Consider the following 14,809-nt stretch of genomic DNA (forward strand, 5'->3'; position numbering starts at 1 on the left):
ACACCATCCGCCTCATAAAAGAGAGAAAACAACTGTGACCGCGATGTCGAATGTAATCTGGAAACCATCGCTGGTGGTGCGGGCGCTGGGCCTTGGCTATGGAGAACCCCACACAGGGGAAGGACCAACAAGGACCATAGACCTCGGGCTGTGGGTCATGAACTTGGGAGGTGCTGATGGGGGTGGGCATGGGATTACTGCCAGGGGCCTGCACCCCCTGTGTGCACCAAGTGCTGCTGGTGGCCTAACCAGCAAAACCCCACACTCGTTCATGCAAACACATCCGCTCAGTCCCCGCTATGACAAACAAAGCCACTTAAAAGGGTCATCGACTGGTGGCATTTGTCTTTGTTTGCATAAAAGAACTATTGTCATGGGGTGGGGGAGATCCAGGAAACACAGAGATGAAAAAGAATCTTTGACGGCAGAGGGCAAGAGGCGGAAATAGAGGCCCAGTGAGGCCGGCTCCCTCGCCCAAGGTCACAGAGCCAGTTAAGCAGCAACACGGAGACCAGACCCACAGGTCACAACTCTGTTTCTCGTCATTTCTCTTTAAATTAATCATATAGACGAGCCTGAGTCTATCAAGCCAATGGCCTTATAATGCCCTTCAACAGGACCAGGTCTGCAAAAGCCATTTTCCCTGTTAAAAAATGAAAGAGAATAAACTTCTTAAGGCCTTGGTTTTAAGAGGTCCCTGCAGCCTGGAAAAAAAAAATAAACCCTGCCCCACTCAGCAAGCATATGATTTATTGGGATTACAGTCCTATAAGCGGTGTCTTAACAACACAGAACAGGAAACGCCTCCAATTTCCAGCTCAAAGGAGGCTCTGTTCTTTCTGGAGGTGGGCAGGGGCCTCAGGGAAAGAGTCAGGTTGGCAGATGGGCCATGCGAGCCCCAGGCATGAGAAGGCCGTGTGTCTCTGTCCCCAGCCGGCAGGCTGAGTCCAGGGCCAGCAGGTAGGTCCCCCCGTGCCCACACATGAGGAATGGGTATGAGGACTCAAGCAGAAGCCAGATGTGCCCACTGGCTGGGCAGGGCCTCAAGACCTGGCCAGAGATCAGCCCTGAGAAAACTGGGTTGTGGTTTCTTAACTCCTACCCTTGGCTGGGAACACAGAGGGATCTGGGGTGCGGGCCTGGCTCCCAGGGCTGGGAGGGTTTTGGGAGGTCCAGGTTGCCTTAGGCTGGATCCCTAAAGAGGTTTCCCCATCACCCTCTGAGCCAGCCCAGCCCGAGCTATGAGCACACTTAGTTGAGGAGAGGAATCTCATTGGGACCAGCTGGACAGCTGAGGCTAAAGACCAAGGGAGGGGGCAGCCAGAATGTCTCCCACCCTCAGCCCTAAATTCTTCTGATGACTTTGCCCCACCTTCAGTGGGAGCCACTGCAAGCACCGGGGTTGGAGGGGGTGATTTTCTCCTGCAATCACCCTTCTCACGGGTCTTGCTGTGGAGCGAGCTGTTCCCATGCCCCTCCCCGCAGTGCTATCTGGGCCAGGGCTGGCGAGCAGAACCTGAGAAGATGCCACAGTTCCCAATCAAATGACAGTGCAGGCAGAGACTTTCCTGGGAAGGTCAAGGTTGGCTTTGCCCTGCAGCTCTGTCCAGAGAGCCACCATGGCCTAACACCAAGCCAAAACGTCCACAAAGAACAAAACCAACGTTGTCCCAACTGAAGTCAGACTGTATACCCAGAACAAAGGAAGCAATTCTAGTCCAATTCACATCTTGGACTAATTATTTTTCTAGAATTACTTGGTAAACCAGAATGGTTTGGCTCAGCTCAGAGTCAGAGCTGGGCAGGCATCTTTCTTCTGACCCCCCCAGGCCTGTCTTCTCCAGCAGCAAGGCTGCCTCAGAACCTGGAGCTAACCCCCACCCCCCACCCTGCCCACACACACACACACACACACACACACACACACACACACAATCTCAGCTTGGGGACAGGTGACTTCTGTTAGAAGCAGAGCTTAGGGCTTTCTGTGGGGAAAATACACTTTTCTTATTAAAGCTCATCTGGTATAGATTAGAGGCACCCGATAAACCTCCACTTGTCCACATATGGACAAGAATTTAAAATACAACCAAGTCGGGATGAGCTGTGTGTGATTTTCCTGCCTGATCCCAGGGGTTGCCCTTCAGGTCCCAGTGGAGCCCAAAAGCGAGCACTGGAACGGGAGGTCGCTTGTGTGACAACTGGGACATCCTGGACCAGCTCTCGGAGCGTCCAGGAATAACAGAAAATCACTAATAACTACCATTTACAGAGCATTTGCTAAGCACCTGGCACTGTTTCAAGCCTTTTCTATCCATGGCCTCATTTAATCCTCACGTCTACTATATGAAGCAGGTACTGCTATTATCCCCACCTGACACACGGGGAAACTGAGGCCAAAGAGGTGCAGTCACCTGTCCAAGGTCATGCACCTAGTAAGTGGCCGAGCTGAGATGTGATCCCAGGCAGAGTGCCCGCTCCAAAATAGTACCCTCCATTGACCCTGCGCCATTGCCTTCATCTTAGGGGTGATGAATATTAGGCATAGTAGCCATATAATTTGTGACCCAAACTGGGCCACTTTTGAGAGGGGAAAGGAATGCTATTACCAGTAATATCAAGGCAGCAGGAGTAAATAGGAGTGTCTCAGGCAAACCGAACATCTGGTCACCCTGGTGTTAGGGCACCCGGAGTGAGCCTCTCCTGGCCCACGCCATCCCTGCCAGGCAGTGGGAGGCCGGCCCTGCCCACCGACCCTGAGGTGGGTCTCCATTTTCCCTCCAGCCCCACACTCTCACAGCACTGAGACCATATTGTTATTATTTTATTTCTGTGGCTTTTGTCTGCTTCCTCCCCTGGACTGTAATTTCTCTAAAGGCAGAGAGTGTTTTGCTCACTGATGTTTCCCATCCCTCAGCACAGGAACCCATGTCCGAAACCCAACCTTTGCATTTATGAAGGCGTGGCACAGGCCTCACTCCTGGAGGCAAAGCCCTCGGGCTGCCCCCATGTTCTCAGGGGTCTGTGCTGACTCTAGAATGCTCTGCAGGGCTCCAGGGTCCTAAGTCAGGCGAATGAGCTTGGGAAATGGGGAACGGCTTTGTCTTCCATTCTTGGAGGCCTGAGTTGGTCTGGGTATTGGTTCTCTTCAGGAAAGAAGAAAACCCTTCCTGCATAGAAAGAGGACCATCTCATAGGAGAATTTTCTACCCAGGAACAGCTTTCTGGGGTAGCTTGGTGAAGGCAGCTTTGGGGGGGCAGGCAGCTAGATGTTGGGATCGAGCCTTCTCAGGGTGGAAAATGGCAGATATGGTTCTGTACATGTCACTGTGCCCTTGGGCCTCGGTGGGGGGGACACAGCCATGTCTTTGGTAACTGGGCCTGACTCCAGGGTGGCATCTTCCGTGGGTGGGAAGGTAGAGATTCCTGTGCAGATGGCATGCAGGCCACCACCCCTCCACCCTTTCTCACAGGGCAGGGAGGGCTCTGGGTGCTGTGAGGTCTGGGGCATCTGGCCCATTTCTCAGGCTGAAGCTCCCAGCACAGCAGCTGGGCAGGGGAGCAGCTGGTCTAGCAGGCCGGAGTATCGCTGCTTCCCACACACCCGGGGTGAAAGCGAGCCTCTCTCCCCTCTGTTGGGGTGTGGCTCCCTTGGCACAGGCCACACCTCACCTACGGGGCTCCCTGCTGCCATGTGCAAGAGGCCAGCCTTCTCGAGCCGTGCTCAGTGTCTGTGGTGGCTGACGGAGACCACACACTCTTGCACCATATGGAAGCCAGACAGAAGAAGGCCTCCAACCTGTTCAAACACATGCCCCTCCCAAGGGCACTGTCACCACCCGCCCGCCTCTGCCAACAAGGCAGGCTTGGGAGGACCCGCTGGCTTAGCTGCTTCATTTACTCCACAGACACCTGCTGGGCAGTGGGATGGGATGGGGGTCTTTTGTTTAGGGCTTTGATGGGAATTCCTGTTTGGATTCAGCTGAGTGAAATCACACAGCTCTCACCTTCCCCACATCCCACAGTCTAAGGCAGAATGATGACCTATTCAGATTGTCAGGTAAAGAGTTTCCAGAAACTTCTAGAAAGAGGTAAGGGTTCTTGAGGCCTGACAGAAATGCACAGTGAAAGGGGGAAATTTCTGACTGGCAGCTAATGGCTTTGACCCAACCTAACCAGAGAAAAGGAAAAGACAGTGCAGGCTCCCAGGACCCGACCCTGCTTTCTGCACCCACATTCCAACCACAGCCTCAGGCAAGACTCTGGCATCGGCTTCTGAGCAGCAAGGCCTCCCTGCTGTGATGTGCTGAGGGCCTACTATGTGCCAAGTAAGCATGAGGCCATTTTGCATACACAGCCTTCTTATACAGCCACCCTGCCAGGGAAGTACCATCATTAGTCAGCATTTTAAAACGTGGAAACCAAGGCTTCGAGAGGTTTGGAGACATGTCCAAGGTGACATAGCTTGCCAATGATGATCTGTCTGGCTTTTAAAAAAAAAGATTCTCGGGTCTTTCATGAGAACAAACTGCCCCCCACAAAATGCCCTGAGCCCGCATGTTAGACAAAAGGCTCACCTCACCGTTCCGCCCAAACTCAAGCTTCTGCACCCACAGCCCCGTCAGCCCTGATGTTGGCAGGAGCAGGAGGCTGGGCTGGGCCCCAAAGTCAGAAGCTATATGTGGAACCCTTAAGAGCCTCTTCCTCCCAAATCTCAAATATTAAAGCAGTAAAGGGGGACCCGTCAGTGTCAGAGGCGGTTGGTCTTGTGGGAGGAGGAAAATCTAAGAGCTGCCTGGCAGGCAAGTAGGAGCAGGCCAGAAACCAGCCCAGCCTGACGCCAGGTATCCCCAAGCTCCTCTCCTGCCCCCATCCTCAGTGTCTGGAAAGTTAACAGCTTGGCTTCTGCTTCCGAAAGGACCTTCTTTAAGAAAGGAAATTCAGTTCCCCTTCAGAGGAGGGATTTTCCAGCAATACTGCAGACAAAGGGGATTGTTGCTGCCATGTTATAAAAACACTCCGAATGAATGAAGCCCGGGGCCTGCCAGTTCCCAGTCTTCTCCTTTTCTGTGAGGACCAGTGGGCCCAACAATGGGACAGGAAGTCATAGGCAACCGGTAGCCCCTGAGGGCACTTATCAATGGCTGGGCCAGGATCCTGTCCAGTCTCTGCCTGGTTATCTGGCACTGCCACTTCCTTTGTCTGCCCCTAATTCCTGGCCCATTCCTTTTTGGATGCTGGACAGATGCCCACCTCAGGCTTCTTCCCCAGGACCAGAAAACTCATGTCTGTTGGGAAAGAGGCTCCGAGTAGTTGAGAGTAAGCTGCAAGGGTCATGCTGGGCAGAGGAGGTGCTGACCCAGAGATCCGCCTTCCAGAGTCTTGCCTTCTCTCTCCTGGGAGGCAGGAAGGATATGTCTCCCTGGATCCTGACAATTCACTGTGTTATTATAATGGAGCCTCCCTGCCTGGGCTCAGATCTGTGACCTTGGGTGCCAGGCCGACCCTCTCTCAAGGCCTCTGTCTGCTCATCTGTAAATGACAGCAATGGCTCCCTCCAAGAGCTAACATGAGGATCTATTAGACAGCTGGGTATTTAAAGTGCTTTATAAACTGTAAAGCTTTGTCTAGATGCTTCTGGCCAGTGTAAAAATAGGCCAGATCATATCACTCCCAAGCTTAACACTAGGCAAGGACAATGCATCATGCGTGGGCACTAAGGCCAAACCAATAAGTGAGCGGCTGAGGCACGGGCCACCAGTAACTTTAGAAAGTGACTGACTGACTTCTGGTCTCTGAACCAATAGGTGGCTGAAATCCAGGTTTCAGAGTTCTTTGAAACCCCTGGGTAATGGATTATGATAAATCTAAAATTGGTACTTTTATTTGTCCAAAATTGTCCTCACTGCATTAGTCCTTTGTGGCATCTGGTCTACCTCATCTTCGGGCTCCCTGCCTACTGTCAGGGCTGAGTTAAGAGGGAATTAAGGGCAGGGACTGGAGAAGGAGCATCTAAGAGGGAGAGAAAACATGCATTTTGAGTAGTTGTGATATTTAAAGTCACCATTGCTTTTGGATTATTTATGCATTAAACAAGATGTAGTTATTCTAGGGCTTCCATAGGTTTGTGAAAACTAATTATACCAACAATAGCAGCTACCACGCGTGAAGTTTACTTTGAGCTGTGTCCTTTAAATTACCTTATTCGATCCTACAAAAACTTTTGGAAGTAGGTCAAGTCATTTTCCATTTAAAGGTGGAGAAACTGAGGCCTCAGAAATTAAATAACTTGCCCAAAGTACATAACTGGTAAAAGGCAGAGCAGAGGCCCCATATCATCGTCTTTGACTCCAAAGAGTCCAACCTTTAGCCCTACAGCCTATTTCATTAACTGAACAAAATATTTAACTGCCTACTATGTGCTAGGGACTGTTCTATGTGCTGAGGACATAGTGGGAACAAGGATGACCCATGATACATTCTAGAAGGTGAGGAGGTAAGATAAGTAAGCAAACAAACATGTAAGCAAAGTGATTTGGGAGAGAGGAAGGTGCTCTGAGGGCGATGAAGAAGGTGCACTGCAGGCCATAAACAAGTCACCTCAGGGGTCACTGGATGGACCAGTCTGGGGAATACGTGAAAACAAGTATTTAACTCACCCATTAGCTATTCTTTCTTTAACTTCCATTTTGGGTAAACAGATGGAAATTTAATGCACAAAAAGGAGGAGAGAAAAGAGCTTAACATTGCAGATCTTCTTGAAATGGTATTTAAGGGAACCACAAGTCAGTAGCATAAAGCCACCCCTGCCATCATCTCTATTATCTGGTAAGAAAACACTTTCGCAAGCTGAGCAAAAGATTAACGAGCCCACTTCTTCAGGCTGAGCACACAGCCTATCCGTGGGCGCTTCCTATTTATGTAAAGTGCTCATGGTGGGGGACACCTCCCCCCCTGCATCTGGAATGGAACAAAGAGGCATCTCTCTCCTCGCTGTGAACCTCACTTATGTCCAGGGCATTTCCCCAGAATTGGGGACCCCCTCCCCCGGGAAGTAGGCACTGCTCAGATCTTCAGTTTACACAGGAGGAACCTGAGGCTCGGGAGGTAAGGAGACTGACCACAGAGCTGGAGGAGGGCCTCACCCTCATGAGGGCGCAGCTGAGGATGCACAAAGTCCCGCCAAGAAGCATTTGCCTAAACAATTAGTGATGACTAAAAAGAAAAACCACCTGATTTTTGTGTTTTTAAAATGTAGATCCATTTCTGTCATGAAATATGCACTTTGAAACAACCAAAGGCCTTCTGCGACTTACTTTTGCTGCCTATAACCCCCTGCCTGTCCCAGTCTCCAGTGGCTGTCCTGCAAGGCCCAGTTAGAATCCCAGTCTGTCCTGATGCCACCCCTAACTGCCCCAGCCTCTTCAAAGATCCTCCTGAATACGATGATGGTGAAGATGATGGTGACTGACACGACTGTGTGCCGGGCACTATTCTAGGTGCTTTACATATATTAACTCAATTAATCCCACAATACCCCTGTGAGGCTGGCACTATTATTCCCACGCTAAGAAGAACAGACTGAGGCACTGAAGTCGAATGACAAGCCCGAGGCCACCCCGCTCTAAGAGGCAGAGCTGGGAGTGAATCCAGGCAGGCTGCAGGGTCTGAGGGCCGATAGGACATTACCATGCAACCGGCTTCCTCCGACACTGTCTGCTGGTTTCTGCTCATTTTTTCCTTCTGTCTTGTTTTCTGCCTCCTTCATTAAGGCTGGAGACTCAGTCACATAAGCCACTGTTCATAATCCTCATATCCCTCCCCCACTGATCCACTGAAGTACTAGGAGCGATGTGAGTTAATAAGTGACACGCTCAAGATGCTATCTGTCTCTATTAACACATTCTCTGTGATGCTGGCTATAATTCGTAGTGGTGTTTGGAAGCCGTTGCATTATTACTATTGTTGGTAGCAGTGGTTATGTTAGTAATTGTAATGTTAGCAGTATTATGTTAGTAAATGTTAGCAGTATTAGTAATTGTATTAGTAGTACTATTACTAACCCAGATACCACTTGAGACGACATTTTAAGAAGTGTCACACTGCATCGTGAAGAAGGCTAGTCAGCTCCAGACTGGGGTGGCTGTGGGGGGAGTGGATCTTGGCAGGAGCACCTCTCCTCACAGCATCAAGGTAAGCAGTGAGGGAGGGGCCTCCTGGAACCTTCTGTTCCCTCATTTTCAGAGGGGTCCAGGCACCAAGAGGGGAAAAAAAAACAGCCCAGGGCAGCAGGTCCCCGGGAGGCTCCTGTTCTCTTCTCCCAGCCACCTTTGCTTGGGTGACAAGGCCCAGTCTAGCACCCTCCTCCCCTACCCCAAATGTTTTCCTTGCCCTTTCCCCTTCCCAGCCGACTCCAGCAACCACGACAATTTCTTTGCAAAGTAGAAACAGCTGGGGCTCAGGGCCCACGCTTTGGTTTCACCTCCCTGCTAGATGCTTCCTTCAGAAAAGCCGGGGCCTCCACCTGATGTCTTCTTGCTCTGTCTGTGTCAGGCCCAGAGTGACAGCCTCAGCCCTGTAAATACTGTCCGTCTCCCAGAGAAATAAGACGATGATCTAATAATGATGCCACTAATAATAACAGTGGTGGCAGCACTTACTGGGAATCTACTACCTTGTGAACTGGGCCACTGCTGCTTTATGCCTCTCGTAATGACAAACAGTATGTGTACTGGTTATGAGCAGGGCCTATGTGGCCTTGGCAACTTACTGAATCTCTGCCTCCACTTACTCATCTGTAAAATGGGGCTTCGAAGAGCACCCGTCTCCTGGAAGTGTGTGCATTAGATACGTTAACACGTGTCAAGTGCTCAGCACAGTGCCTAGCATATAGTAAATGCTCAGCAAATGTTGACTATCATTATTTAATCCTTTTAACTGCTTCATTGCTATCCCCACGTTTACGGCCCAGGAGACAGGCTCAGGGAGTCTGGAACCTTGCACGAAGGTCTCAAGGCTCATAAATGCCAGAGTTGCTGTTTGTGCCCAGGCCACCCGACTGTTCATCCCCAGCTCTGTCTGACATAGGTTTGCAGAATATCCCATATGTTCACGATGGCTATTTCTGTGAACTGGGTGCAGGAATCTACTTTTGCACCTTTGTTTTCTGTGACTGTGGAGGCACTAGAGAAGTGGGCCTAGCTGTGGAGCGGGTGTGAGGACCCCAAAGTTGCAGAGCCTCAGTCACCCAAAGATGCTGGGCAGATGCTGCCAGCTGGGCAGCCTGGGAAGGCACTGGCGCTTCCTGTATCAGGTTCCTGATCATCTGCCCAGATGGGCACAGAAACCCTTGGGCTCTCTCCCTCTCCTGGGCCCTGCATGTGTGAGATGTGTGCAGACAGGGCCTCCTCAGCCAAAGGCGAGTCTGTCCCACTTCCTGGACCTCCGGCCACAGGACTCTGGAGCCCATGGACACACCCTGCCTTGGGTGGCCATGTGGTGGTCTCCAGGTGAGACTCATGCCAGCATATACGCTGTTTTGGAAAAATTATAAAAAACGTCATCCTCTCTAGGCAGAAATAATTTTAAAGGTCGCTCTTTGAGTGACCTGTTAGAAAAAGCTCCTGTCCTTCAGCTGACGTGGCCCCACGGGTGTCTCTCAGTCACGCTCCTCTCTGGGGCCCCTGCTCAGCGTACAAACTGTGTACCTGTTCTGAGAGGCTCCGCCCCAGGCTGGGGAAGGGCTGGGACTCTGTGGAGAAAACACTAGACTGGAAGCCAGCAGGCCTGGATCCTGGGGCCATTCAACCACTAACCTATCGGAGATCAAATAACCTGCCAGAGTCATGAGGTCTTGTCTGTAAAATGAGTGGATGGGGCAAAAATGTGCCTAAGATCCCTAACAGTGACATCATTGTCATCAAAAGAGGTGACAGTTACCATTGATGGAAGGCCAGTTACCACCCAGACACTGTCCTGTGCTCTTTCTCAGAGCATCAGCTCACTCGATTCTCACTACCACCTTTCTAGGTAGGTGTGAATACCTCATTTTAGAAAAGAGGCAACTGAATTTCTAGAGAGGCCAGGAAGTGAGCACTAGAGCCGGCAACCCTGAGACGGAGGCCAAAGCCCACATGCTGAGCCTCACTGACCCTCTGCTACACCAGCCCAGGTGAACAATCCCACCGCCTTCCTGGGCCAGGCCTCCCCCAGCTGCACTCCCAGCCCGCCTCATGCCAGCCGCCGCCTCAGGGGCAGGAAAGCCGGTGCCAGGAAACTTTGTCCACCCTGTCGATCGGTCAGTCAGTCAGGCAGTCAACAAACACCAGGTAACGTGCCCCATCAGGTGAGCAGCCCAAGGAAGATCCCTACCTCTCATTGTTCAGGGCCATTCTCGGGGGGTCCAGGTTGGGGTTCTCCATGGACTCCATCTGTGGACACCGCAGGAAGTAGTAGAGCGTGTGGAGGGCGTCGGGGGACCAGGTGATGGGCTGAGGTGGCTGGCGGGCCTGACGGGCAGGGCTGGAGCCGGGACACAGGGGGTGGCGCCCCTGCATGTGGTGCATGGCTCGGGAAACCAGGTCACCTGGGGTGGAGAGCAGAAGGGGAGAAAAAAAGAAAAAGTGTGAGTTCGCAGCCCACATTCACCCAAGGATACGCAGCTAGAGCCTTCATAATTACTGTTTACCCCGGAGCCAAGAGGCGGAGGTGGAAACTGTCACCTAGACACACAACAGCAATTTAGTTTCCCTTTCACTTCCAGTCTCGCCTAGATAGCTGAATGAGACACTTGGCAGGCCCGCCTCCTCCGGAATTTAGGCTAATGTGGTTTCTTTTTCAACATCCCCACTCTCTCCACCACCCCACGGGCCTCTCCCCAGCTCTGTGACCAAGGGAATCCCTCTGGGCCTCTTCTCCCAGCCTCCGACGACCAGCACCAGGCTGAGAGGTGACACCCCTGTGCTGCCTTGTGCGAAGGCGCAGATCCTTCAGTAGGGAAGCTACTGCAATCCCCATGATGTCAAAGAAAACTACCACCACCACCGGCTGCCGAGCGCTCACTATGTGCTAAGTGTTCACGTCCCTAGAAATAGGATTTAATTTGATCCTTAAAATGTTGGGGGCCAAGTATTATCCCCACTTTACAGATAAAGACATTGACACTTATCCGGTAAACAAATACTTACTGACCCCACACATTTCCCTGGTCACAGGGAGGCCATAGTGCATGCAGGTTGAGTTAACTGGCCAAGGCCAGGTGGCCAGTTAACGGTGAAGTCTACATTTGAATCCAGGACTGTTTGATCCAAAGTCTACGAGCTGAGCTGTCACCTGGGCTGTGGCCTGCCCTACTGAAGTCTGTGGGGTCCTCGGGGCCCCATATCCTGTGCTGTGTTTCTGCCCAAGTCAAGTCTTTTCAATATCCCACCAGGCCAGGCAGGAAGCATCCCATCATTGTGTGAGGCCACAATGCTGAGAAAGGATGGGGGAAACAGCCCCAGGCACCTGCGGGCCCCTCTCTTCTGGGAAAAGTGGCGCCTTCCCATCCTACTCAGGCCTGGGAACTCAGGGGGCTCCCCTGTGGGCCATCTGGATATGGCTGACCCCGAGGGGGAGAAACAAGCAGGTTTTAATTTGGCAAGTAAAGTGTCATTCAATGTATGGCAAAACCAATTCATTCATTCATTTTACCTTCACTCTACAGCTTCTGAGAGTCTGGTACTCGGTTCCACTATGTTCCTGGCACCCTGCACAGGATCTACTGCATACTAGGTGCTCAGCAAATGTTTAGAGAATGAAGCAATAGCCTTATTCCTTGGTTTCATTTTAAAATACAACGTCTGGTGGGGCTTAATTTGAATTCATTAGCTGCCTGGTTCTCCCATGACAGCCACAGAGGTAATGTTTGGCTTTCAAACAGGGACAATGACCCCCTGGAATTGGAGATCTCCACTGGGAAAGAGCCCTCTGTGTCCCCCACCCCCAGGTCCTTACTCCTAGCCACATGCCTGACTGTCCCTGCAGCTGTGGCTCAGCTGCCCAGGTGTCTCCTGGCAAACCCTATGGCCAAAAGGGTGGAGGGCAGTGAGTTACTGACAACTGGCTCCTACCCACAAGACTCTGATTTAATTGGTCTGGGGCAGGACCCAGGTGTCTGTACTTTTTATAAAACTTCCCCTGGTGAATCTACTGTCCAGCCAGATCTGAGAATCACCAGGTAAGTGGATGAGAGCACAGATCCCAGAGTCAGACATGACTGGGGTTCAAATCAGGGCTCTTCCAACCCACGTGCCTCACAGAAGTTACTGATCGGAGCCTTGGTTTCCTCATCTGTAAAATGGGAATAATCAAATCTAACCTAAAAATCATGAGGACTCCAATAAATAATAAATGGAAAGTGTTCAACATCATGCTTAGTACAGAGTAAGTACTTGATAAAGGTGGAATATAACACCATTGAGATGACTGTCCTACTATTATCACTCTATCCTGTAGGCACCTCCGTGCTGCTCTTCCTTCCAGGACCTCTGCCTGCAGTCAAGTGCTGCCCCACATTTCCCAGGACAGGAGTCTGGTCCTGAAATGCCAGCCACCAGCGCTGCCCTTGGCTCCTGGGTGGGAGAAACGGGCACCGACACCCCCGCCAGCCGCCTCAGCATGGCTAGCTGTACAGCTGAGTAGACTGCAATAAGCTGAAACCTGGCTCCCGCTCCTCCAGGTCTAAATGCCATCACTTCTGGCAGGACCACAGGATCAAGAGGAGAAGCCAAAGGGCCAGCAATAGCATCCAAGAGAAATCTTGTTGAATGTCATTTGCAAGGCAGACAAGGTAGACATCGTCATCATTAATTATGTTTCTGATTGTTTTCTTGTTACTGCTGTAGAACCACTTGGCAGCACACTTCTAGCCAGAATGAAGGCAAAAAAAAAAAAAAAAAAAATCCAGAAAGAAATGCAAGTGCCTCTGAAGGGCTCCCTAACGAGGAGCCAGGAACACAGAGGCCTTTGGAAGTTTCCGGAAAACCATGGAGGCAGCAGAATGGCAGCTGGAGATGGGGTCCCGGACTCTTGGCTCCAAGCCTAGCTATGTGCCACCAGCCTCTTCTGAAGACCAAAAGGACAGGTGCCTGTAGACAACTCTAATCAGGCATCTAAAAATTTACACTGCTCTGCACCCCTCATTTATGGCCAAAGAAAGTGGTTCACTTTGGCTATTCTCCCAGGGTGATTTTCCTCTCGGCCACCTTAGGTTTTCTAGGCTTTGTAATAGACATGAAAAGATAGACAAAATCTTGTTCAATCTTTACAACCACCCCTTAAGGGAGGTATTTCCATTTTACAGACGAGGAAATAGGCTCACAGGAGTTAAATAGCTTGTCCCAGTTGCACAACTAGTAAGTGAACCAGCCAGGACTTGAATTGGGGGCCCTGTGTCCCAACCACTTGCTCTTGGCTGTTGCACCACTGCTACTAAAGTGTGGTCTTCAAACAGGGACAGATCTGCAAACTGTTTGTTACTGGTTCGCAGCAAGTTAGTTTTCGAAATTTCAGAAATTAGAAAACTCTCACAGCAATGTCTATCTAACCTACTAATAATAAAAAAATTGGCCTGCATTTTACATGCCTTTTATATCACTTTTCTGGACATTTATTTTTATTGTGTTTTATTAAAGTTTCAGTCTGCAGGGTGGGGGCAGGGTGGATAAAATCCCCGGCTTGTCTGAGAATCCACAGCGCAGGTGGACACTCTGAGCTGCCTCTGGAAAATTCTTGTACTTGAGAATCACTTGATCCTAAGCTCGATGAAACCTCAGTCTGAAGCCCAGAAACACCCACTGGGCATGAAAAACAAGCCCTCGCTGCTTGTTAATCACAAGTGCCTTGATCAGAGGTGCTGCAGGTTTCACTCTGGTCTGCACAACCCTCATTATGAGCCATCAAATAAAACCAGCAGAGAGTCTGGAATTTAGCACTGTCTTCAGAATGAGGCCTATCCCATCTGGTTGCCTTTAAAAAGAGGGGGTTGGTTTTGTTTGTTTCCTATTTCCTCCCATTTACATTTTCAAGGGGACAGAGGGACAGAGAAACATAGGAGTGCCCGAGCTTTCTGTGCAGCTGGGCCTGATGCAAGAAAGAAACTTCTTGACCTACCTGGCAGGCTGGGCTTGGCAAGGTGCAGGGAGCTAATGCCTGTTAAACCTGGGGTAAAGTTTTAGGTACAAGGTGCTCTGTGCCAAGTATCACTAACCTCATTAAGTTCTTTAGTCTCAGAGAGAAAAACTGCAACATCTGCCTCCACCTTGTCTCCTCCCTCCTTCATGGTGGGTGAGTGGAAACCCTGGTTTCAGAGCGAGGGAGCTCAGGCAACTTGGGCAAAGATACAGACCGCTTAGGTGTCGGTGAAAAGATGCTATGCTGCTTCTTCCTTTGCCCCGAGGAGTGGCTGGGTCAGGAATTGGACCAATCCTATGAGGGTTTTAGGAGGCACACACTGGACGGTAGAGAACTCATTCCTTCTAACACATACACACACACACACACACACACACACACATATGTGCGGGCACACACATGGCGTATGGTACTGTTCTTTCTGGTCAGATGAGAGACGACAAACTATTTACATGCGAATAGATGATAAATGTCAAGTGGCGATCAGTGCTTTGCAAAAACCCAAAGCCACAAGAGAAGAGACAGAGGAATGAGTGGGGTGCTCATCTACACAGGGGGCTTGGGGAAGGCCTGTTCTAATAAGGTGTCATTTGGGCAGAGACTTGAAGAAAGTGCAAGTCCAACACACTTGACTGAA

The 14,809-nt window shown here is 50.7% G+C and overlaps 1 protein-coding gene across 1 annotated transcript in view; it reads right to left on the minus strand.

The window, feature by feature from the left end:
* ABTB2 (ankyrin repeat and BTB domain containing 2) overlaps positions 1 to 14,809 on the minus strand; it is a 147,236-nt gene that overhangs the window by 20,424 nt on the left and 112,003 nt on the right. Inside the window, exon 3 of the mRNA XM_081153182.1 lies at positions 10,372 to 10,585. Coding sequence (XP_081009308.1) covers positions 10,372 to 10,585 — 214 coding nt within the window. The remainder of the gene's footprint in view (positions 1 to 10,371; positions 10,586 to 14,809) is intronic.

The sequence above is a fragment of the Miniopterus schreibersii genome, assembly GCF_964146895.1.
Source record: "Miniopterus schreibersii genome assembly, chromosome: 12".
Classification (NCBI taxonomy): Eukaryota; Metazoa; Chordata; class Mammalia; order Chiroptera; family Miniopteridae; genus Miniopterus; species Miniopterus schreibersii.